Here is a 23033-nt window from a genome sequence, read left to right as displayed (position 1 = left end):
GGAGTTACACTTCACCCTTTCACGTGCTATTTAAGTTAGGTGATCAATTATTACAAAAGATTCCTTATTTTCACTTGACATTCGTCCTCTCATGTGTTAACATTTATCGTGTCACTTGCTAATTAGGTTGTAAACGATATATTCTTTACCCTTATAGTATGCAAAAGAATTTCTATGCTAAGGCAAGCATTTGTTAATACAAAAAGATACATTCTTTACCCTAGTAGTATGCAAAAGAATTTCTATGCTTAAGGCAAAGCATTTGTTCTTCACTTGATTATTTATAGGATCTTATCACAAGCAATTTTGAAAATGCAAGAAAACCCGGGAGGAGAGTGATACGATTAGACTTAGCAAGTCTATTAGTCAGCTCTCTAATACAAAAAATCATAATCCAGAGTGCAGTGCAGACCCGGACCCACTCAAAGTTGTGCTTAGTCAAGGCAAAAATGAAAAGTAAAGGTCTCCTTGTAACCGAAAAAAAAAGAAAAGAAAAGTAGAGGCAACCAAAACCAACGCCCTTCGCAAGCAGCAGCAGCAGCAGAGGTTGCCTACGCTACGAAGTACGAACACACCGAATCACAAGCACACAGCGCACACGCAACCTGATCGCAACAAGAAACAACACTCTCTCAGAGCCTCACGCACTGCTTCGGCCAACGCTCAAGTTCAACGCCTAACTGCGAAGCCGATCCTCTCACCGCCAGTAGCATGGACGACGCTGGTTCTACTTCTTCACCGTCTGATCAGCGTGCCTCTTCTGGGGCTGATGATGATCGGGTTGAATCGGGTGCTGGAGCTCTGAAGTCAGACAAGGACCCGAGGAAGGTCGCCAGAAAGTATGATTGGCTCCTCTCTCCACTACATTGTTAACTTGATTTTGCTTCTTTTTTTTTTTTCGCTATTCCTGCATTTTCTTTCATTTCATTTATTTTTGTGCACATTACTTTTTCTCTGTTTTGCTCTTGTGAAATGTGGAGGAAAATAAAGGTGAACGTAGGAAAATCTGAGATATTGAGTTTTAGTTACGGAAAAGTAATGCTCCCATTAGACTTATCACTCGTGTTTCTGTAAGATGTGGTTTTTTGTTTTTTTTGTTGTGAGAAGTTTTCTTTACCAATGACATAAACCAAATGCTTCTTATCAGAAAGCATGAATGAAATGCTGGGTTTTATGTTTGATTTTGAACTTGAATATCAAGACGCTGTTTTCTAGGTTTATTATTATTATTTTTTTCCCATATGTTTTTGTTTCTAATTATAGTTCTTCTAATTTTTCATTTTAAAGGTATCAATTGGAGCTATGCAAGAGAGCTTTAGAGGAGAATATAATTGTATATCTAGGGACTGGTTGTGGGAAGACCCACATAGCGGTCTTGCTTATATACGAGTTGGGCCACTTGATACGCAAACCTGAAAAGAACAAATGCATATTTCTTGCGCCCACAGTGGCTCTGGTTCAACAGGTGATATGCTCTTCTACCCTTTCTATTCTGTACAACTCGATAATATATTTTTCGTTGCAATATTTGGTTACCTTTAAGTTTGAGTCTTTGAGATGCAACTTGTAGCTAACTGGTGGTTAGTGGTTTATTCCGAAACAATATAGAGGTGTGCCCTGGAGACTTGACTCTTATAGCAGTTGGACTAACTGGGTTTGGATTTTAACAGTCGCGTTCCGTGCTAACTCAGAAGAAGCTATTTTGTAAAGAGTTCCATGGTGTGTTTTGTCAAACTCACCACATCACTATTCAATAATACCTCGCAATGAAAAAGTATTTGATTTTTATTATATTAGACACGCACAAAAATACTTGTGTGAGTCCTTCCAATCTAAACTGTATGTTCTTGCTATTATCTTCCCATGACTTCTTAATGCTAATAATGCTATTTCTGTATGGTGATTCAATCAAGGCCTGGCACAGATTAACAAGTTTACATTTGTATGAATCTTTTGATATACCCTTATTTTTCTTGGTAGAAATTACAATGTTAGTGAGAAAACATGTACATTTTGATTTCCATCACTACATGGTTTATTCATTTATTAAAAAATTGCAGCAAGCCAGAGTTATAGAAGATTCCCTTGATTTCAAGGTTGGGATCTATTGTGGAAGCTCTAACCAATTTAAGAATCATCGAGATTGGGAGAAAGAGATGGAACAATATGAGGTAATAATGTTAGTTGATTGATCTGAAAATTTATAATTATTTATATTTTCCTCACACAAGGAATTTTTCACCCTCTAATAGATTTAAAGTTGATGTTGCATGTGTCTGTAATTCCACACTCACATGGCCAGATATATGTATACTACTACATCTTTTCCTTTCAGATATTAGTGCTATTAGATCAACTTAGAGAAGGCCAAGATGAGTGAGATATCATCCGCTTCCTATCAAGTTACCAAGTGGAATTTACTTTAAGCAATTAGAATTTTCTAAAATTTCTGCATTGTTTAGAATGTATAGAATTTTCTAGCTTTGTGAAAACTATTTATAATTCTTCTTTCTACCAGTTTTGATACAGCTCTCACAATTCTCGATCAATTAGAATTATATTTTCATTTGTGTTGATTTCTTTGTGCAGGTTCTTGTTATGACCCCTGAAATACTGCTACGTAACTTATATCACTGTTTCATTAAGATGGAGTCAATTGCATTGTTGATTTTTGATGAGTGTCATCACGCTCAAGTCCAAAGCAACCATCCCTATGCAGAAATTATGAAAGTAAAGAGTTCTCAAACACTTCCACTACCTGTACAACACAAATCCTAATCTGCATTTTATGAGACTTAGTTTGATTTGTTGACATGTGGTACCTTAACAAATTTTGTCCACAGTTGTTCTACAAAACTGATGACACCAAACTTCCCCGTATATTTGGCATGACTGCGTCTCCGGTTGTAGGGAAAGGTAATTTTCGTTCAAAGTTATAAATGTTGTACCCTATGAACGTTTACCCCATGCTGATCACAATGGTCAGTTCTGTCATCATATCAATTTAGAATTTATCAGGCATAAATAATTGTAACATCCTTACGTGCCTGCTACAAGTGTTCCAGTGAGATTACATGTCATTCATACCCTAACTTGTGTGGAACTGAAGTATCTTTGTCTTAAACCAGATGCCATGCCATATAGGAACTTCAAAGAGGTGGTTAGAGTCCCTTCTATCATTAAAGGAAATTGGAAACATTTTTGTATACTTCTTTAATATAGCATGGGTTCGTACAAATAAACTTCTTTTTTATTGGTTTATATACGGTTATGAAGTATTTAAATCATCTCCTGGGAAATGGTAGTACTTACATTCTTGGATGATTCAATGTGGGTATATATTCTGTAAAAATTTAATTTAACGAGTTTATAATTTAATTTTTTATAAGAATTTGATTAAATACCTCAAGCAATGAATCCAGAGGTAAACATTACAGCTGGGAGATGATTATAAGCTAGGCAGCTGCTAAAATCTTTTGGTTTGTCCATTTCACCCATCATTAGGATTGGGAGGGGAAGAGGTTTACTGTTGTTTTACGGTCCATTTGCTGCTTTTGTGTCCAAATATAGCTAGATATACACAAACAAATGAAGTAAAGGTTGTTGAAAGATCTAATAGAAGCTTCATCCAGGAATCTATAAGGAGATGGTATTTTATTATACTGATTTTCTTGTTCTATGGCATACCTCCTGGATTCCTGCCTTGCTGGTTGATGATTATCCTTTATTTTGTGTGTTTTCTAGTCATTGTTGATCATTTTTAGAATGCTAATGATTTTTTTTTTTTTGAGTGAGACTTGTCTTTTAATTTCCCAATATTTACATGCATGTTTACTCTTTCAGGTGCTTCGAGTCAAGCAAATTTATCAAAAAGCATCAATAGTCTTGAAAGTTTACTTGATGCTAAGGTGGGTTGTGGAAATTTTTAAATTTGAGATATTTATGGGTTAGAATCCTTGTCTTTTATTTTCTTTGAAGTAATTCTAGAAATAGTGTCTCCGGAGTACCCATCTAGTTTACAAGGACCTGTGGAACATACGGCTGTATTCTTGTTTGACATATTTACAAGGTCTTGATTATGATCCTTGCCATGCCAAGGCTTTCTATTCAGGTTTTAAGCTCTAGTTTGTTAACAATGACTCTCTTTATAGCTTGTTGAGAGTATAGAATCCTACATCGGGAATTCTATGCCTTCAGTCACAAAATATTAGCAGTAAACATTTTGAAAACTGCTTAGCCTTTTTGGACTAAAGGTTCAAGAGAATGGAAGCACTGGCCTGTTAATATGAAAGAATCTCTATAGCACTAAAATTTCTTAGTTAAATGTCTCTCCATCAGTACATATTCCAATGCTTTTATAACTGAGTATCACGGATAGCATAATTGACTGATCAAAATATCAAGACATGCCCTAGAAGTGGCTCATTAGTTTGGAACCAAATTCTCTTTGGGCTGGCTTTCTTCAGTGGCTGGGCATGCACTATTGCTGTTACGATTCTGGTGCTTGTGATTCTCATAGCTAATCCATAACTTCGCCCTTATTTTGTAGGTTTATACAGTTGAAGATAAGGAAGAATTAGATTATTTTGTCTCTTCTCCTGTTATCATGGTGTACGATTATGGTCCTGTTATAAGGAACACGTCCAGTCACTATACCTCTTATTGTACTAAGCTTGAGCAGATCAAACGGCAGGTATGTTGTTTTGACATTTATTTTGGTTCTAGACTGACTTTTACTTGTTCACAAAGTTTTTGTTTTCTATCGTGGTTCTTGCTTTGTCATTGACAGTGTATAGAAGAACTTAGTAAGAAGACGAATGACTACCAAAGTCTAAGAAGTGCAAAGAAACTGTTGAACAGAATGCATGATAGTATACTATTTTGCTTGGAAAGTCTTGGCCTTTGGGGAGCATTGAAAGTAAGGAACTTAAATATAATGTTTTTATTGGTTTCTCTAATTATTTTTTCCTTCCTGTCAGTTTTACTCACAAGAAAGGAGAATATTTATTAGTAATACTGTATTTGGTATTTTCTTAATAGATTTTTTTGTATTTTTTAATATTTTAAAATTATATTCTCTTTCCTTCTTTTTTTGTTTCCCTTTTGAAGGCTAGTCATATTCTTCTGAATGGCGACCACTTTGAACGGAATGAACTAATGGAGGAGGAAGGAAATAATGGTGATGATACTGTATGTGTTAATTATCTGACTCAGGCTGACGATATCCTTGCTACTGACTGTTTGAGAGGTAATCTAGTGTGTAACCTTATACAATTGTATTGTGTGGTTCTAATTATCTGTGGATCACTACTTTCACTGTACTTCATTTTATATTTTGATCGATAATCATTAATGAAACAACGTTTGATTTGTGAAACAACATTTTTTTTATAGTAATATTAACAATGAAATTTTATTTTCTTCGTTCCTATAGATGCCATTGCAGCTGATCTATCTTGTGTAGAGATTTTAAAGGAACCATTTTTCTCAAGAAAGCTCTTACGTCTGATTGGAATTCTTTCATCCTTCAGGTTGGTATTTATGATAGCATCTCTGTCTTCCATGACAATTCTGTCATTGTGACTTTCACATGAAAGATAATGAAACATTTAAGCAGTTTCTGAGAAGCATGCGGTTGATACCAAGGTTTTGAGAATCCCAAAAAACTTAAGCATGGCACCATGGAAAATCTGAATGCAGTCATCACTTTTCATCTGACCCTAAATATCATACTATTTATCATTGGTTTCGTGCTCACTAAGACATCTACTCTTACTCTAATCTTCCGTTGCCTTAAATCCTTGACCATATGTGTGGTAGTTAGTAACTTTTTAATTAAAATATATTTTTTCCTTTTTTCAGGTTGCAACAAAATATGAAATGCATAATTTTTGTAAATAGGATTGTTACTGCGAGTTCCTTGTCATACATACTACAACGCCTAAAGTTTCTTGCATCTTGGAAGTGTGATTTCCTTGTAGGAGTCCACTCTCGATTGATGAGTATGTCAAGGAAGAAGATGAACATCATTCTTGATAAGTTCCGATCTGGAGAGGTAATGGTTAATATTTTTATGTTAACCATAAATTATATATACATAATATGATCCTCTGCAGACTGAGACTGGATCTAATTCCTTTAGTTTGTTGATTTGACAGTTGAATCTATTGATTGCAACTAAAGTTGGTGAAGAAGGACTAGATATTCAGACTTGCTGCCTTGTGATACGATTTGATCTTCCAGAAACTGTTGCTAGCTTTATACAATCACGAGGTCGTGCACGGATGCCTCAATCTGAATATGCATTTTTGGTAAACAGGTGCTTTTCTAAAGCGTATGTTTTATGTTAGCCCATTCTTTTCGTTCCTTTTCCTTTCTAAGTCAGAGTAACTGTTATTTTTTATGTTGCAGTGGCAACCAGAAGGAGTTAGATTTAATAGAAAAGTTCAGAAAAGATGAAGATAAAATGAACATGGAAATTGCTATCAGAACATCCAGCGAGACATTTATTGGTTCAGAGGATAGGATTTATAAAGTCGATTCATCTGGTGCTTCCATCAGTTCTGGATATAGCATCTCGTTATTACACCAGTATTGCTCAAAGCTTCCACGTGATGAGTATGCCCTCGTTGCTGAATTGGTCCCTTTTATTTGCTTTTGTCCATTTCCTAAATAGGCTATGACTTCATTCACTTGAAAAGCTGTGTAAAACTTGTATAATTATAAATTTGAGTTGAGATGTATTTCTTGTTGCAGGTACTTTGATCCCAATCCAAAATTCTTTTTTCTTGATGATTTAGGGGGAACTGTTTGTCATATAATTTTACCTTCCAATGCTCCAATTCATCAAATTGTCAGTACACAACAATCTTCAATGGAAGATGCCAAAAAGGATGCTTGTCTAAAAGCCATTGAAGAATTGCATAAATTGGGTGCCTTAAGTGACTATCTCTTACCACAGCAAAGCAATCCAAATGTGGAGGAGTTGATGCTAGACTCTTCTGATTCTGACAGTACCGAAGGTTGAACGTCAACTCACTTTTAAGACTTTTGTTTTGTGAGAATGTGGGACATTTTCACCTTCACATTCTCACAGGTTTCTTTTATTATTATTTTTAATTCAATTCCCTTTGTCTCCATTTATGCCAGATGAGGATTCACGAGCAGAACTGCATGAAATGCTAGTTCCTGCTGCTCTAAAAGAGCCATGGAGTAATTTGGAGGATCATGTTTCCCTCAGCTCGTATTATCTAAAATTTAACCCTGTTCCTGAGGATAGGATCTATAAAAGCTTCTGTCTATTTGTCAAGGCACCCCTACCAGTAGAAGCTGAAACAATGGAACTTGATCTTCATCTGGCTCATAGTAGATCTGTTATGACTGAGTTAGTCCCATCTGGATTTGCAGAATTTGGCAAAGATGAGGTAGACAGTTACTTTCAGAAAAATAATATTTTTGCTTTTGTCTCTCTCTCACCATTCTGAATTTCTTTTTTGCAGATATTGCTGGCACAAAATTTTCAAGAAATGTTCCTCAAGCTTGTTCTTGACCGGACAGAATTTGTTTCTGAGTTTGTTCCATTGGGAAAGCATGATTTTAGTCGATCAAGCTCATCTACATTCTACCTGTTGCTTCCTGTAATTTTGGGTAACAATTATAAGATAGCAAGCATAGATTGGAGGACTATCAAAAAATGTTTATCATCTCCAGTTTTCAGGGCTCCAGGAGATGCTTTGGGCAGGAAAAGTCATCCTTCGGATATACGACTTGCATCAGGTTTCAAAAGCATAAGTGATGTTAAGAATAGTTTAGTCTATGCCCCATATAAGAGTACATTTTATTTCATCACTGATGTTGTTCAAGAAAGGAATGCCTACAGCCCATATAAAGACTCAGGCACTTTAAGCTATGTGGATCATTTAATTAAAAAGTAGGTAACTGATTTTCTGTCCCCTTGAATCCATTAATGTCAGCATGAATTCATTCTGAGCAATGTTATATTACCTTGTTCCATATATTTCTGGTTATTGGAAAGAATTTGAAGGGATTTTATACATGAATTTTGGCATCCATCTTACGTTAATGCGCTATACTTTTTACAGATTTTACTTCTCATTTATTAATCATGGGAATTTTGCTTAAATGTTCCAAACAGGTTTCACATTCATCTTAAATACCCTGAGCAACAGCTTCTGCATGCCAAACCACTTTTCTGTTTGCACAATTTGCTACACAACCGAAAGCAAGAAGATTCAGGTAATTTGAAGTGTTGCCTTGTAGATTGCTTCATTTTTGTCATACTAATCATGCATACATACTTACATCTATACATGCATACATATTCTCATGCGTATACATGTTATGCTGAATGATGCAGTAAAGTTGTGTTTTTTAATGTTAGAGGAGAAAAAACTATGGTTATCTATAGAACAGTAACAGAATTTCCAAAAAGAAAGAGTGGAAAGTGATTCAGTATGTAATTTATGTTGTTTGTGAAGAAATATGGCCTTGATGTGAATTGAGTATTACTAAATACTAATGTGCATCATAGAATGAAGATATTTATGTGCTTACAAGAAACACATATATGATTATAATCTTCAACTTCAATAGGCTGAAGTACTTTCATTCCAGCTTAGGTTCCTAATTTTATTCCTTCCCTTTTTCCTTTCCCATGAGAATATCAATTATAATGAATGGCCTTTTGTTTGACTTTGGACTCATCTGAATGTTTATTGCATTTGTTTGTGTTTGTGAGTGTTTTCCACTTAAGTAATAATATTGAAGTTTTTAATGTTATCAAAACAGGACCTCAACAACTAGATGAGTATTTTATTGACTTGCCTCCTGAGCTTTGCGAGTTGAAGGTATTAGGCTTTTCAAAAGATATCGGGAGTTCAATATCTTTGTTACCATCAATCATGCACCGTCTAGAAAACTTGCTTGTTGCCATCGAACTGAAGCATGTATTATCTGTTTCTTTCCCGGAGGGAGCTGAGGTTACTGCTGAGAGAGTAAGGCCTTTCTCTGTAATATTATTTGGAGTTTTGGCTTTGATAAATACTTTATTGGTCTAATTTGGCCATTGCACTACCCAAATCTTCAAATGACTAATCTGAATCCTGCGGCGTTGAATCTTCATACAAGGTTCTAGAAGCACTCACAACGGAGAAGTGCCAGGAGCGATTTTCCCTTGAAAGGCTTGAAATACTTGGTGATGCTTTCCTCAAGTTTGCAGTTGGACGACACTTTTTCCTTTTGCACAATTCCCTTGATGAAGGTGGACTAACAAGGAAACGTTCTAATGTGGTAAACAATTCCAATTTATTCAAGCTAGCCACAAGAAGCAACTTGCAGGTATGATTTTATTTTATTTTATTTTTGGAAATGATTCTTATTTTCTAAATTTCGTTTATCTATGATCTTTTTAATTTGCAAAATATTTTTGGTTTTGTATGCTTCTGCCTCTGCTTGATATTCTGTAATTACTTTATACTTTAATTTCTAATTATCTTTTAGCGATTTTTTAACAATTAGTGATCTTTGAATGTTTCTATATGGGGTCTGAAATTGATAACTACAAATAAAATCAACCCTTTGATGCTAATGCTCATGGTCTCATTCCAACCGGGATGATAGGTGACAAACATGCTATCTCCGAAGTGCTTAAGAAATAAATACGTGAATTAAATTGTTAGGACTATTCTGTGGAAGTAATGATCATCTGTACAAATAAAGGAGTTTGACATGGAAGTGTTTTATTTCTGCCTAATGCTGTCCTCTCTCTGGTTCAGGGACCTCCCAACTTGTTTAATTTGAAAAATCTTTGGCAAATTTGCTTCCTCTTACCTATGCTAAATGTTCTACACTCACATTGAGATCATTCAGTGAAAAACAAAGCACTTTTTGCATTTAAGGGTTTTTTATTTTTCTTCAATTATAGTGCATTGCTCTTTTTTTCAGGTATACATACGGGATCAGTCATTTGAACCCTCTCAGTTCTTTGCTTTAGGCCGTCCTTGCCCAAGAATTTGTGGGAAGGAGACAATAGGAGCTATTGATTCTCAAGGTTTATGTAGTGTAAATCACACAAATTCTAGTGAGGTCAGATGTAGTAAGGGTCACCATTGGTTGTATAAGAAAACCATTGCTGATGTTGTTGAATCCCTTATTGGAGCATTCGTAGTTGACAGTGGCTTTAAAGCTGCAACTGCATTTCTTAGATGGATTGGCATACAAGTAGACTTTGAACCATCACAAGTTACCGAAGTATGCATAGCAAGCACTAGATACATCCCACTATCTGCTTGCATGGACATTGCTGCCCTTGAAAATTCATTAGGGTATCAGTTTGTCCACAAAGGTTTGCTCTTACAGGCATTTGTACATCCTTCTTACAACAAGCATGGAGGAGGCTGCTATCAGGTATGCCCTCTATAGTCATTTTTGCTTCAGTTGTGGTTGTGGAACATAAACATTTTCCTATCTGCTTAATAACCTTGTCATACTAGCCTGCACTTGTAACAATTCATATTATGCCCGCTTCAATCTGCTTTGCATTGATGGTTTTGATCAGAGATTGGAGTTTCTTGGAGATGCCGTCTTGGATTACTTGATCACCTCATACCTGTATTCAGTTTATCCAAAGTTGAAGCCTGGTCAATTGACAGATTTGAGATCAGTATCTGTGAATAATAAAGCCTTTGCTAATGTTGCAGTAGATCGGTCCTTCCACAAATTTCTTATCTGTGATTCCAGTAGCCTTTCAGAGGCTATAAAAGTTTATGTGGACTTCATTGACACCCCTGCATCAGAAAGGGGTCTTCTTGATGGGCCAAAATGTCCAAAGGTATGCATTCAGACTTCCATGTTACTAATTTTCAGAAGTAAACCCATGCCATGCCAAGTCTATTACAATAATTAAAAAGGAAAACTTCCATCCAATGCATTTTTTATTTTTAGGTGATATTTCCTGTATATGCAATCAATAACATGGAGTCATAAAATGTACACCATCAACATTAAAGTGTCATGCTTGGAAAATATAATTTATTTATTTTTTTCCAGTGCCATCCTCTTTCATATAGTATGGTCTACTAACAGGAAACTTTGTAAATAAAGTTGTTTATATCCTTTCATTTTGAGTGGCGGGAAGAAGCATACCTCTGGATTTTTTTTCTCCTTTGTTTAGATGAATTGAAGCATGCCTTTGAATTAGTAATAATTCTTCATCTGAATCTTTAATGATTAAAATTAATGCTTCAGGCTCTGGGCGACTTGGTGGAGTCCTGTCTGGGTGCAATTCTTCTTGATACAGGGTTCAATTTGAATCGTGTTTGGGAGATAATGTTATCCTTTCTGAAACCAATCATGAGCTTTTCCAGCTTGCAGCTTAGTCCTATTAGGGAACTACGGGAACTTTGCCAGGCTCATACATGGGATCTTCGGTTTTTACCATCAAAGAAGGGTAAAACATATTCAATTCAGGCAACAGTGGAGGGGAATAATGTTTGTGCAACTGCTTCCTCAACTGGCTTGAACAAAAAGGATGCTATTAGAATTTGTGCAAAACTGATTTTCGCCAAGTTGAAGGTAAAACTGTATGCTTTGTGTTCTTCATTCTACATTGATTATATTGTGTCTAACCAAGAGACGGACCCAGGTGGCTCACCTTGGTTCCAGCCCACCCATGTTATGAGGGATGCCTTCTATTTGCATAGGGCCATCTGAGTTTGGGTTCGAAAATATTACCCCACTTTTATCATGCACATAATGAGCAAGCAGAAATTTCACATAATGAAATTGTTTTCATCTTATTGCACCAACGTTTTGATGTACTGCTCCATCTTTGATGGTACCTCATTATTGGCTTCCTTTTGTGATTTGGGACGCCTTTGATTTTTATTTTTATAGTGATTATCTTGTTTAGACCTGCTGTTTTGTCTCTGAAGATACTTTCTTTTGCTAGAACTGTTAAGTTCTGAGACGAAGCCATAAACATAAAGGACTGCCTCATCGATTGTCCCAATACCTTATTTATAATATATAGTACGTTTTAAATACACATAAGTATGACCTTTTATATTGAACATTGTGACTTACGATACTAGGATAAGCAGACAATCTCCCTTTTTTGGGGGGATACAATACTTATTTCACTTAGATTTGATGTGATTAACTTCTAATTTTGGGGCTCATTTATTGGAATTGCAGGCTCAAGGAAATATACCCAAGACAAAATCTTTGGAGGAAGTCTTAAAGTCAAGCAATGAGATGGAAGCTAAACTTATCGGATATGACGAGACACCAATAGATGTTGTGCTTCCTGATGTGATTGGATTTGACAAATTAAATGTACAAGAACCTAGCCGCAGAAATTTTAATTCCAAAATGCATATCAAAGAAGAAAGAAATGGTGACTCCTCCTGCATTAAACCTGTACTGCAACCCCCACCTTCATTTGAAGCAGTCAAAATACAACCAAGTGAGACCAGGGGAAATCCCAGCTGTGATGCTAACTCACAAGCCAGAGGTACTGTTAATGTTTCTTGTATTAGTAGGGTATCAAGTATGGAGTATTTTTCAAATTTTCTTACTCTCAGAAAATCTTCCAGGTGGGTCACACGAAGCAACAGCAAGAGCTCGTTTGTATGAAATCTGTGCTGCTAACTATTGGGAACCGCCTTTGTTTGAATGCTGCAATGAAGAAGGACCAAGCCACTTAAAATTGTAAGTCTATCATATTATAGCGATAATACTAAGGTGTGTGTATTTTCGGGTTTAGGGTTGTTACTGGTAGTAAGATCTTTTTTCAAGTGAAAAATTTGCAGTTAACTTCTATACTGTTTTCTTATACACTCAATTCAAACCCTTTACAGGTTCACCTTCAAGGTTGTAGTAAAGATAGAAGAAGCTCCAGATATGATATTAGAGTGTTTTGGATCACCTCATGGGAACAAGAAGGCAGCAGCAGAGCATGCAGCAGAAGGGGCACTTTGGTACTTGAGAAACGGAGGGTACATAAGTAGTAGTGACTAAAATGGTCACAATCTTTTGCCCTGGAGACTGGAACCCAGAGAACAATTTTTGTTTTTGTTGATGATTGTGAGTTGTGTGCTGAACACGAAGATAGATGCCTGATTCTAGAAAAAGTGCATGTGTGCGTCTATATATGCATATGTGAAAATGTTCTTCTGCCAATCAATATGGCACGTTATGTTGTCAAATTGTCAATCTTAATCATTAATTATGTGAAATTAATGATTCAGATTGACAACGTGACAACACAACGAGCCAGAGTGTTTGGCAAGAGAACATTTTCATACATATATAGCGAGAACATTTTCATACATATACCACATTTTCATATATATAGAACGTTTCCATACACTCGACAAGAGAACATTTGTACAAACATATATTCATATCTACATGCATACACGTATGCTAATTATGAGTGATTATTACTATAGAGACTCATTGTGTGCGGAAGGCAAAGGACTCCTATAAATATCCCAGCAGAACCAATGTACAAGATAATTACTGCCTAATCAAGCTCATAATTAAACTGGCATTTATTTATTTATTCAATTTTTGTGAACAATACAACAATAAAAATATGTAGCAAAACTTAATTGGAACGTATGACACGAATTACGAATCATAGAACTACACAACATTATTTTGACTTCGCCAAAATATTACACCCTGTCTACAGTCATTTTAACAGTCATATATCTTGATCCGACGGGTATTATAAAAGTCACGTGCTACTGCCAACTCACCCCACCACAAATTTCCCGCCAATCCTTCCCGCCAAAAAGATACTCCATCCCTCCATTGCCCTAAAGGCAATACATACTGCATTTAGACAGAGAAAGTGGAAGTTTACATTGTTGAGAGCTGAAAGAAGAGCAGAGATATGTCAGGGTGGGACGAAGGAGCGATCTACTACAGCGACCAAGCGCAGTCGCTCGGCGGCGACAGCGGAGACCCCGGAAGCAATGAGGCAGCCGCCACCCGCCACTCGGCTCTGCAGAAATTCAAGGAATTCATACGCAGCTTCGAGACCCAGAAGAATGTGTTTTCGTACAGAGAGAGCCTCCTTCACAACCCTAAATACCTGCTTGTCGACATTGAAGACCTCGACGCCTTCGATGCCGACCTCGTTGCAAAGCTCCGCAATTCTCCCGCTGATTACTTGCCTCTGGTTACCAAACCGAACCAATCTCAGCTGATTAGCCCCTTTTTGTTTGATTTATTTTTGTTTCGTTTTTTCAATTTCCCTTTTTTTTTTCCTTTCGTGTGATTTTGTAGTTTGAGAACGCAGCGGGTCAGGTTTTGGCGAATTTGAAGACGAAAGTGCCCGGAAACGAAGGGCAATTGGAGGAACGGGTGCCTGAGGATGTTCAGATTTTGCTGACCTCCAAAGAAGACCCAGCTTCAATGCGCCGGCTTGGGGTTTGAATTTTCTTCCTTGTTGTTTGATTGGCTTTTTGTGTTTTCTGTTTGGTTGATGAGAAAGTTTGGGAAGACTAGGGAAAATGAAAGTTTAGAACTAATCAATCCTTGTTTAATCAGAATGTTGAAGATAAAAACTTATTTTCTTTCGACTACGGGGAATGAGAATTTGAGCTTTTGTAGGGATTTATTGAGGTTAGGTGATGATTTCTCTCTTTTTTCTTTAACCATTGCTGATGTGCAGGCACAATGTATATCGAAACTTGTCAAGGTTGCCGGGATCACTATAGCTGCTTCAAGGGTCAAGGCAAAGGCGACTTATGTGATTGTGATGTGTAAAAACTGTAAAAATGTGCAGAGAGTACCTTGTCGGCCAGGCCTTGGTGGGGCAATTGTCCCTCGCTCTTGTAACCATATTCCTCAGGTTTATTATCCTTGTTTATTTCTTCCTGCTTTTCTGGTTTTTTTTGTTTTGCATTGTTTTCTTTTCTAGTTTGAAATTTAATAAAAGGGTTGGAATTTTCTTAGCCTGGAGAAGAACCTTGTCCCCTTGATCCATGGGTTGTGGTTCCTGACAAGAGCAAGTATGTTGATCAGCAAACCTTAAAATTGCAAGAGAACCCAGAGGTGATGATCTTAATTTAATGAGCAAAAGAAGTTTAAATTGAATTGCGGGGTCTTAATTTAATTAATGATTTTTTTTTCCTTGGTTACTGAAGGATGTACCTACTGGAGAGCTTCCGAGAAATATACTTCTGTCTGTGGACCGCCATCTTGTTCAGACAATTGTGCCTGGCACAAGATTAACCATCATGGGCATTTATAGCATCTATCAAGCTTCCAATTCTTCCACATCGTGAGAATTGTTATAACTTGAGATGAATATTTCAGTGTCTTTGTATAGTACTCTTCACTGCTAATTTTTAATGCTCAATTTATTTGGTTCTATATAGCCACAAAGGAGCAGTTGCTGTTAGGCAGCCTTACATCAGAGTGGTAGGAATAGAAGAAGCAAATGATGCCAACTCTCGAGGTCCCGCTTCTTTTACACAAGAAGAGGTATTGGTCGAACTCATTGTGATGTTTGAAGAGCACAATGTCCCTGATAAATGAAGGATTTGATTCCATGGCATGGTTGTCTTTCCATTTTTCATATGTTTTCAGATAGAAGAATTCAAAAAGTTTGCTGCAGAACCTGATGTCTATACAAGTATATGCTCAAAGATTGCTCCCTCTATATTTGGTCATGATGACGTAAAGAAGGCCGTGGCTTGTCTTATGTTTGGGGGATCTAGAAAGGTATATCCTGAATTTTGGTCTTTTAGTACTTGTGTGATTTACCAATGGTAACAACCAACCGACGAATTTGTCTGTAAACAGAATTTGCCTGATGGTGTGAAGCTAAGAGGTGATATCAATGTCTTACTTTTGGGGGATCCATCTACTGCTAAATCACAGGTTGGTTCTGTTAAATTTATTTTATTTTTCCACAAGCTAAGTGGAAATAAATATACAAGTCCTAGAGAACACTGTGAACTTTCTGATCTTCTCTTATCCTTCATTTTAGTGGAAAAGTATCTCTAGCTAATTTGAGACCTGTTTTTCCTAGCCACATGAAAATTTAATGAAGATAGTTTATGCTCTTCTTCCATTGCCCCAAATGACACATGCTGATTTGATTTCAACTCATTTGTGAAGTTTCTCAAGTTTGTCGAGAAGACAGCTCCTATAGCTGTGTATACTTCAGGAAAAGGGTCATCAGCTGCTGGTCTTACAGCTTCGGTGATCAGGGATAGCAGTTCTGTAAGTTTCGATCTTCTTTGGGTTGTACATATAAGTGCCATTGTTATCTTATTGATTAGGCAGTTGTCCTTTTTCCTTTGGTATGAAAACTTCTCTAATTTCAATTTATCTGTGCAACCCAGCGTGAGTTCTATCTTGAAGGAGGAGCCATGGTTTTGGCAGATGGGGGTGTTGTCTGCATTGATGAGTTTGACAAAATGAGATCGGAGGATAGGTAATGCAGACTAGATATAGATCTTGATGTGCTTCACTTTTTTTATATATGGAATTCTAAGAGCTTACATTAATGTGGCTTAGGGTTGCTATTCATGAAGCCATGGAGCAGCAAACCATATCCATTGCCAAAGCAGGAATAACAACTGTTCTTAATTCTAGAACCTCTGTGCTTGCAGCTGCTAACCCTCCATCTGGACGTTATGATGATCTTAAGGTCCATTATCATCCTGGTTTATCTCTTTTAAGAGTTTAAAATGCAACTTGTGACTTCCTATTGAGAATTAATTTACACATTTGCCTTCTTTCAGACTGCACAGGATAACATAGATTTGCAGACAACGATTCTTTCTAGATTTGACTTGATCTTCATTGTTAAAGATATCAGGATGTACAGTCAGGATAAGGTATTTATAATGATCTTGCTAGGTTAAAGTGGTTTAATGTTGAGGCATTTTTTCTCCAGAAAGGGAATGCAATTGTTTTTTCTTTGTGGCATGTCAACACCTAACATGTTCTTTTATCTTTGAATGTCTTAGTACTAATTATAAATTATGGTTGAATACGATAATGATCGGTTACTTGGACCTGGCAATGGTTAGTCCAAAGTTGGTGTTGAAGGTTCAGGTTTGATGACGTACAACTTAAATGCAAGCCAAAGACATAGTATTATATTCTTGTTTGACCTTCAAATGCCCATGGAGTTGGATGGTTAGAAGGGAAAGGTTTTGTCGAGAAGGCAAATATTTTGTGGAGACGCAGTGTGCTGGTGATGTTTTGGTTGGAAAATAATAACATAATTATCAAAGGCAAGGTTGGGGAGTCTTGTGTGTGTATATGGGACAAGGCTAGATTTTGGTCCTCACTTTGTGCTTTGGTTTCATCTGCATTTAGTAACTGCCCTTTCTTTCTCCTTGCAGTGTCTTAGTTTGATTGCAGTTTGGGTGGACCCTTTCTCTTTGATGTTGGGTTGACTGTGTTTTGTCAGTTATTGTGCTATATTTTTTCTGCTTATTGTAGGTAGAGGGTTGTATAGTCCACTTTGATTGTACGGTCTTTTCATCAATATAAATATTGAGTTACCTATTAAAAAATGCTCATTTAGTAGGTGCATCAACTTGATTCTGCTTTTCAATGACAGATTATAGCAAGTCATATCATAAAGGTTCATGCGTCTGCTGGGGCAGCTCTGGGTGACAATAGGGTAGTTTCTAAAGAAGAGAATTGGCTGAAGAGGTATATAGTGTTAAGCACCTGGTCATACATTCTTTGCACAATGATGCAATTGAAATATTGACAAGATGCTGAATCTTTTTCATTGTAACATGTGCAGATACATACAATATTGTCGTACTGAATGTCACCCCCGTTTATCAGAACCTGCATCCAAGAAGCTGCAGGATAATTATGTGAAAATCAGACAGGTACTCTTGCTGTTAGCTTATACTATTGGGGCGATTGGCATTCAAAATTCTTGAGCAGATGGCATACCAGAAATGCACATATGGTGCTCAAAGAAATACATATAGCTAAAGGATTTTTGGGAATCCCATCATCTTCGTGAATTTTCTTATAGGACATGAGACAGCAAGCAAATGAAACCGGGGAGGCTGCTGCAATACCAATCACTGTAAGGCAGCTGGAAGCTATTGTGAGATTGAGTGAGGCCCTTGCAAAAATGAAACTGTAAGTATTTAGTGATATTGATTGGTGCTTAGAATTTCCAGTTTGGAATGTTTAATAACAGGAAAATGGGGACTAGAGCTGTAATAATAAAAACGCTACTATGTCAAATTTAGAGTGGTACTGCATCTGTTTTTATTATTGAACCACCTCTGTTTCCGTAATTATGGTTCAGGTGCCATGTTGCTACTGAGGATAATGTTAAGGAAGCAATAAGACTATTTACCGTGTCCACAATGGATGCAGCAAAGTCTGGAATAAATCAACAAGTCAATCTTACTGCTGAGATGGCAAACGAAATTAAGGTTAGTAGAAACTGTGTCACTGCCATCAATCCTAGAACAAAATAATAAAATAACTAATAAGAGATTGTCATTCGCTCTGTTATCTTTCTCTTTCTTTTTTCCATGCGTGCTTAATCTTTTTTTTCTCCCTTAAACAGCAAGCTGAAACTCAGATAAGGAGAAGAGTAGGCATTGGGAACCACATATCAGAGAGAAAGCTGATTGATGAGCTCACAAGAATGGGGATGAATGAATCTATTGTAAGTAGTCATTTAATTAAATATCCATTACAGTTGCCTCCGTACACGAACAACAAATTTGGAAAATCTGATTCTTTAGAACAACAGTGACTGTTTCTAGAAAATGATTTTCGTACCCAATAATGTCTCTACTGTTTATACTTCCTTCACGTTTGGTGCTTTTCAATTTGAATTATTTCTTCGAATAAAATTAATGACAATGTTGTGATTGTGGAACAAGAAACAATGGACACCGGAAGAACCACTGTTTTAGCTGAACAGACCATTATTAAGAAACTAATGGGCAGAAGCAATCGTATGGGTGTTCATTTGCTTCAAACCGCATCTTTTCTTATGATCGAATTATAAAGTCTGTATTGGTGCATTCATTGATATCATTGTTATTATGGCAGGTGAGAAGAGCTCTTATAATTATGCACCAGAGGGATGAAGTTGAATACAAGCGAGAAAGACGTCTTATTTTACGTAAAGCATAAAAGTATTTGTAATATTTTTCTAACCTTTTTCATAAACAGTGAGCTATTACAGGACAATTATCTATTGCTGGTGTAATTTTAATGAGAAATGGGGCCTTAAATTAGCTGTGCACTAGTGTCGTCAACTTATATGATGTGAAATGACAGGAGCAACTTGAACTATTTTCTAGTGCTATACAAATTTGAAATTTTGGGTGCCTCCAAAATCCGAATTCTGACATTCATCTTCTAAATAGTTTACACTATCATAAGCATTGGAGCACCTTGTCAAATGCGTGAGCCATGTTTCCTCCAATTGAAACTTCAATTTCGTTAAACTTGGGTTATAGGTTGACTTTTCAATCTTAGCATACCAAACAGTCATGACTTATTGATTTGTACTGAAATGGTTCAGTTTAGTTCCACCCACCACCAAAAGTGGTATGTGTTTCGTAATGAGAAAATGGACAGAGAAAAAGGCCCCAAAAATGGGGAAAGAAAAATAAAAACCCCCCCAAAAAAAAAAAACAAATGAAAAGAAAAGAGAAGGGGTAAGCTGCGCGCAGTAATAGTTATAGCAGGCATAACGGAGGAAGTGGACACCATTCGAAATCCAGAGGAAGCCGAGTATTAGAGGAATTGGAGGAGGGAGGATGGGTCATGGTGTACACAGTACCAGAGGAACCACATTACCATTTTCTTGTTATTCTTGTTCGGTTGGGTCCTCCGCGTCGGTTTCTCTGACTCAGCGGCAGCGTCCTCCGAGTCTTGGCCCGAGTTTTGTGAGGTACGCGGTGCTTGGTGCTGGCTTCGCCGGCCTCTCAGTTGCGTGGCACTTGTTAAAGCAGAGTCCGAAAGACTCGCGTATACGCATCGACATTTACGATGAAGTTGGAATCGGAGGAGGTGCATCGGGCGTTTCAGGAGGCCTTCTTCATCCTTATTCCCCTAAAGCCAAGCTTCTATGGCGTGCTGCCGACTGCTGGAATGAATCTTTAAACCTTTTGAGCGTTGCCGAAGCAGCAGCAGCTTCTGCTGCTCAAAATCCTAATGAAGACGACCCATTGCCAATTGTTAGAAGAAGGTTTGCATTTTATTCATGTTTGTTATGTTGACATTGGGTCTCAAATTTCCATTGGATTTTCGTCCATTACAAAAAGGAATATTTGTAAATTGAATTGAATTATGGAAACTTTGAAAGTAAAGTTGAAATCTTTGGTTGTGTTCTACTTGCAGCATTTGTGGGGTGGGGGGGAGGGGCTTATGCATTTTAGTCTGTCTAACATCTTGAAAGGTTTTCTTTCACTCTTTATCTTCGCATTAGTTTAGATAATAGGCATGTCTTGTATTTGTTCTCTTCAGGGGCATCTTGAGACCAGCCCTGCGCATGAAGAACTTGATGTTGTTGAAAGATGTAATTCTCCCTCATCATTCTACTAGCACAACAGCTTCAACACTTGATTTTCGACCTCTTTATGATCCTAGTATATTTTGTTTTATGTCATTAGAATGCCCAGAATTGCCTTGCCAGTTGCAGAATAGAAACCATTGACAACGATGCTGCCCAAAATCTTCTACCCAGTATATGTGTACCTTTCAACACCTCATTTTATATGCCTGAAGCTGTTAATATTCATCCTCAACGCTATTTACAGGTCTGGATATTTATGCCCCTGACCACTCTCCCCTCCTATCTTTTTAGTAACAAATGTTTTCTTTTTGTTTGTGTTAATTTCTTGTTCTCATGGTTATTTTTCCAGGCACTCTTCTTAGCATGTCAAAATTTGGTGAAGGAAATATATTCTGATGGCTTTGGAGTAAAAGAATTACATTTGCACAAGAGTTCTGTCCACAAACTCCTAGACCTAGAAGGTAATGACCCTACCATTATTTCAATCTCTAGTTAGGCCCATGTTGTTAGTGTCTTAAAACACTAACTTTTTATTTAGTAACTTTGATTGTTCAGTAATTTCTGAGCAGTTATCTTTTCATGTTTAGTTAGTGGCTGATTACAGTTGATGTTAGGGGAATACCAGGCAGTAATAGTATGTCTAGGTGCGAAAGCAGACTTGCTTCCTGAGCTCTGTGGGAGACTTCCTTTGAGGACATGCAGAGGTGTCGTTGCACATCTTCAGCTTCCTGATCATTTAGGGTAAAGTTCTTCTCTGCATTATATTTGTATAAAACAGGCTTTAGTAAAGGAGTTAAAATGCCATCACTCATTTGACATTTCTGTTTTTTCTTTTGTCCTTTATAGTTTGGTATCTGAATGGCCTAATTCTGTATCTACGAAACTCATATTGTAAAGTTCTGTGTTTGAAGAGAGGAGTATCCAAGTCTTGGCCCCTCGATATTGTCAGATGCTTGGCTTGCTGTGCAAGGTCCTCGAAATTTATATATGGGCTCAACATGGGAATGGAAATCAAGAAACTCATCACCAAATGTATGTGCAGATGAAGCCACGGAAGCCCTTAACGAGCTTCTGCCGAAGGCATGTGCCATTTTTCCTGCTCTAAAGGATTGGAGCTTTGCTGGAGCCAGGGCTGGCCTGAGGGCAATGCCACCACTCACTCCTCATGGCTCACTTCCCCTTTTGGGTTGTGTCAATGACATTGTAGGCGAAAACCGAACCTCCAACTACTGGTTATTTGGAGGGCTTGGTTCAAGGGGATTGTTGTACCATGGTTGGCTTGGGAAGTTGATGGCACGAGCTGTGCTTTCATGTAGTGAAGAATTAATCCCAGATGAATTAACCTCCTGGAAGAAAAGAAGACAATAATTAATACGTAACTCTTTGTTCATTTATGTTAGCTCTTTGAGTTAAGGTTCCAGCTTTTTATCAATGCTGAACCTTTTCTTAACAAAAGGAATGCCCTCCTCCTACAAGAAAAATAAAAAAGGCAAAATTCATATGCCGCAAAATTGGGTGACTGTTTTTGTATTTTGTATATTATGTGTGTGAGTTTAATATATTATTGCCTCCCCTCAGTAGGAAAAGTTCTAAAAAGACCAATACTGAATTCCCCGAAACCCTAACGGATATATATTTTTCTTCTGTGGATTCATTTTTCCCCGATCCGTTGGTATTTTAGTCTGCTTTGCCTTTTATCCTTAGAAACAAAGAGCATGTTGTCCAGCTTGCACATGGAAGGGTTGTCTCGTTCGGAGCAGCAGGGGTACACAGAATATAAATTATCTGTGTTCATATTGGTGTAATCTTTTTAAAAACCATATCTCGGTGTGTTATACCAAGTGAAAATCCAACAAGGATCAGGAGCAATTATGGGGGGAAGACCAGGAGGATCAATTCGAGGTCAGGGTCAAGACCCACCTCCAGTGCTTCATCCTGTAACCAAGTTTTTGGATAAGAAGAATGATGAGGATCTCTGGATCCGTATTTGGTTGTAGGAGATAACATGTATGCTCTATCCTCCTTCAGGTTTGGGATGGTTACAAAGGTCTCCTTCGATTCTAGTACGTATTCTACAAGCAAACCCTTGACACTAGAGGGTTTGAAATACTAGGAAGAGTATTATACGTCATATAGAGAATATGCATATTGCACAGAGTGTATGGTTCATTTGGGAAACTTGGACTTTTGTCTTGTCCAGACTGCCGTTGACTACCAATGTCGTGATGATCACCACTTTCCGAATTGTTGATGAAGGAGAAGGAAGCTGCATCATCAAGACCTTGCATTCAACTGTTTATAATGTGGAGGTCAAGGGCGAGTCAGAATTCTACAACGGTTTCAGCTTCTCTCTGTAAGTTCCTTCCTTGAATTCATGTTTCTCTTTAATTTCTTCTTCTTCTTCCCCTTGTACTAAATTCAATCTGCTTAGTTATTAATATGATTTTATGACTCAGAGATTGTG

General features: G+C 37.2%; 3 protein-coding genes across 4 annotated transcripts; all 3 read left to right on the top strand.

Moving 5' to 3' along the window:
- Window positions 1-326: 326 nt before the first annotated feature.
- On the top strand, window positions 327-13451 carry DCL4 (dicer-like 4). Of its 2 annotated transcripts, none has more exons than XM_021953390.2 (25): window positions 327-839; window positions 1288-1465; window positions 2061-2171; window positions 2590-2730; window positions 2844-2916; window positions 3844-3908; window positions 4550-4693; window positions 4790-4918; window positions 5110-5248; window positions 5435-5531; window positions 5863-6055; window positions 6159-6319; window positions 6412-6618; window positions 6757-7022; window positions 7150-7424; window positions 7500-7930; window positions 8156-8256; window positions 8809-9014; window positions 9148-9357; window positions 9964-10425; window positions 10577-10849; window positions 11266-11592; window positions 12214-12532; window positions 12615-12729; window positions 12879-13451. In XM_021953390.2, exons 1-25 carry the CDS (start codon window positions 712-714, stop codon window positions 13036-13038), a joined length of 4911 nt encoding a protein of 1636 aa, XP_021809082.2. In that variant the 5' UTR covers window positions 327-711; the 3' UTR covers window positions 13039-13451. The 2 variants fall into 2 exon arrangements, with proteins under 2 accessions (XP_021809082.2, XP_088112146.1); XM_088256020.1 differs by having other exon boundaries at window positions 12603-12729.
- Window positions 13452-13860: 409 nt separating this feature from the next.
- Window positions 13861-19283, top strand: MCM5 (Minichromosome maintenance (MCM2/3/5) family protein). The gene is made up of 18 exons (XM_021953382.2): window positions 13861-14209; window positions 14317-14460; window positions 14705-14884; window positions 14989-15087; window positions 15180-15316; window positions 15414-15519; window positions 15625-15759; window positions 15841-15918; window positions 16159-16263; window positions 16386-16477; window positions 16561-16693; window positions 16788-16883; window positions 17618-17712; window positions 17810-17900; window positions 18053-18162; window positions 18335-18464; window positions 18602-18703; window positions 19096-19283. The coding sequence occupies exons 1-18, from the start codon at window positions 13922-13924 to the stop codon at window positions 19177-19179; spliced, it is 2205 nt and encodes a 734-aa protein (XP_021809074.2). The 5' UTR covers window positions 13861-13921; the 3' UTR covers window positions 19180-19283.
- Window positions 19284-19571: 288 nt separating this feature from the next.
- LOC110752566 (FAD-dependent oxidoreductase family protein) lies at window positions 19572-21989 on the top strand. Its single transcript, XM_021953247.2, has 6 exons — window positions 19572-20242; window positions 20521-20572; window positions 20667-20813; window positions 20919-21030; window positions 21184-21310; window positions 21481-21989. The coding sequence occupies exons 1-6, from the start codon at window positions 19812-19814 to the stop codon at window positions 21935-21937; spliced, it is 1326 nt and encodes a 441-aa protein (XP_021808939.1). The 5' UTR covers window positions 19572-19811; the 3' UTR covers window positions 21938-21989.
- The last annotated feature ends 1044 nt before the right edge of the window (window positions 21990-23033 follow it).

This window comes from Prunus avium, chromosome 7 (genome assembly GCF_965620075.1).
Source record: "Prunus avium chromosome 7, drPruAviu1.hap1.1, whole genome shotgun sequence".
NCBI classification, from domain to species: Eukaryota; Viridiplantae; Streptophyta; class Magnoliopsida; order Rosales; family Rosaceae; genus Prunus; species Prunus avium.
The sequence above is the reverse complement of the archived record's forward strand: the minus strand, read 5'-3'. Positions and strand labels throughout refer to the sequence as shown.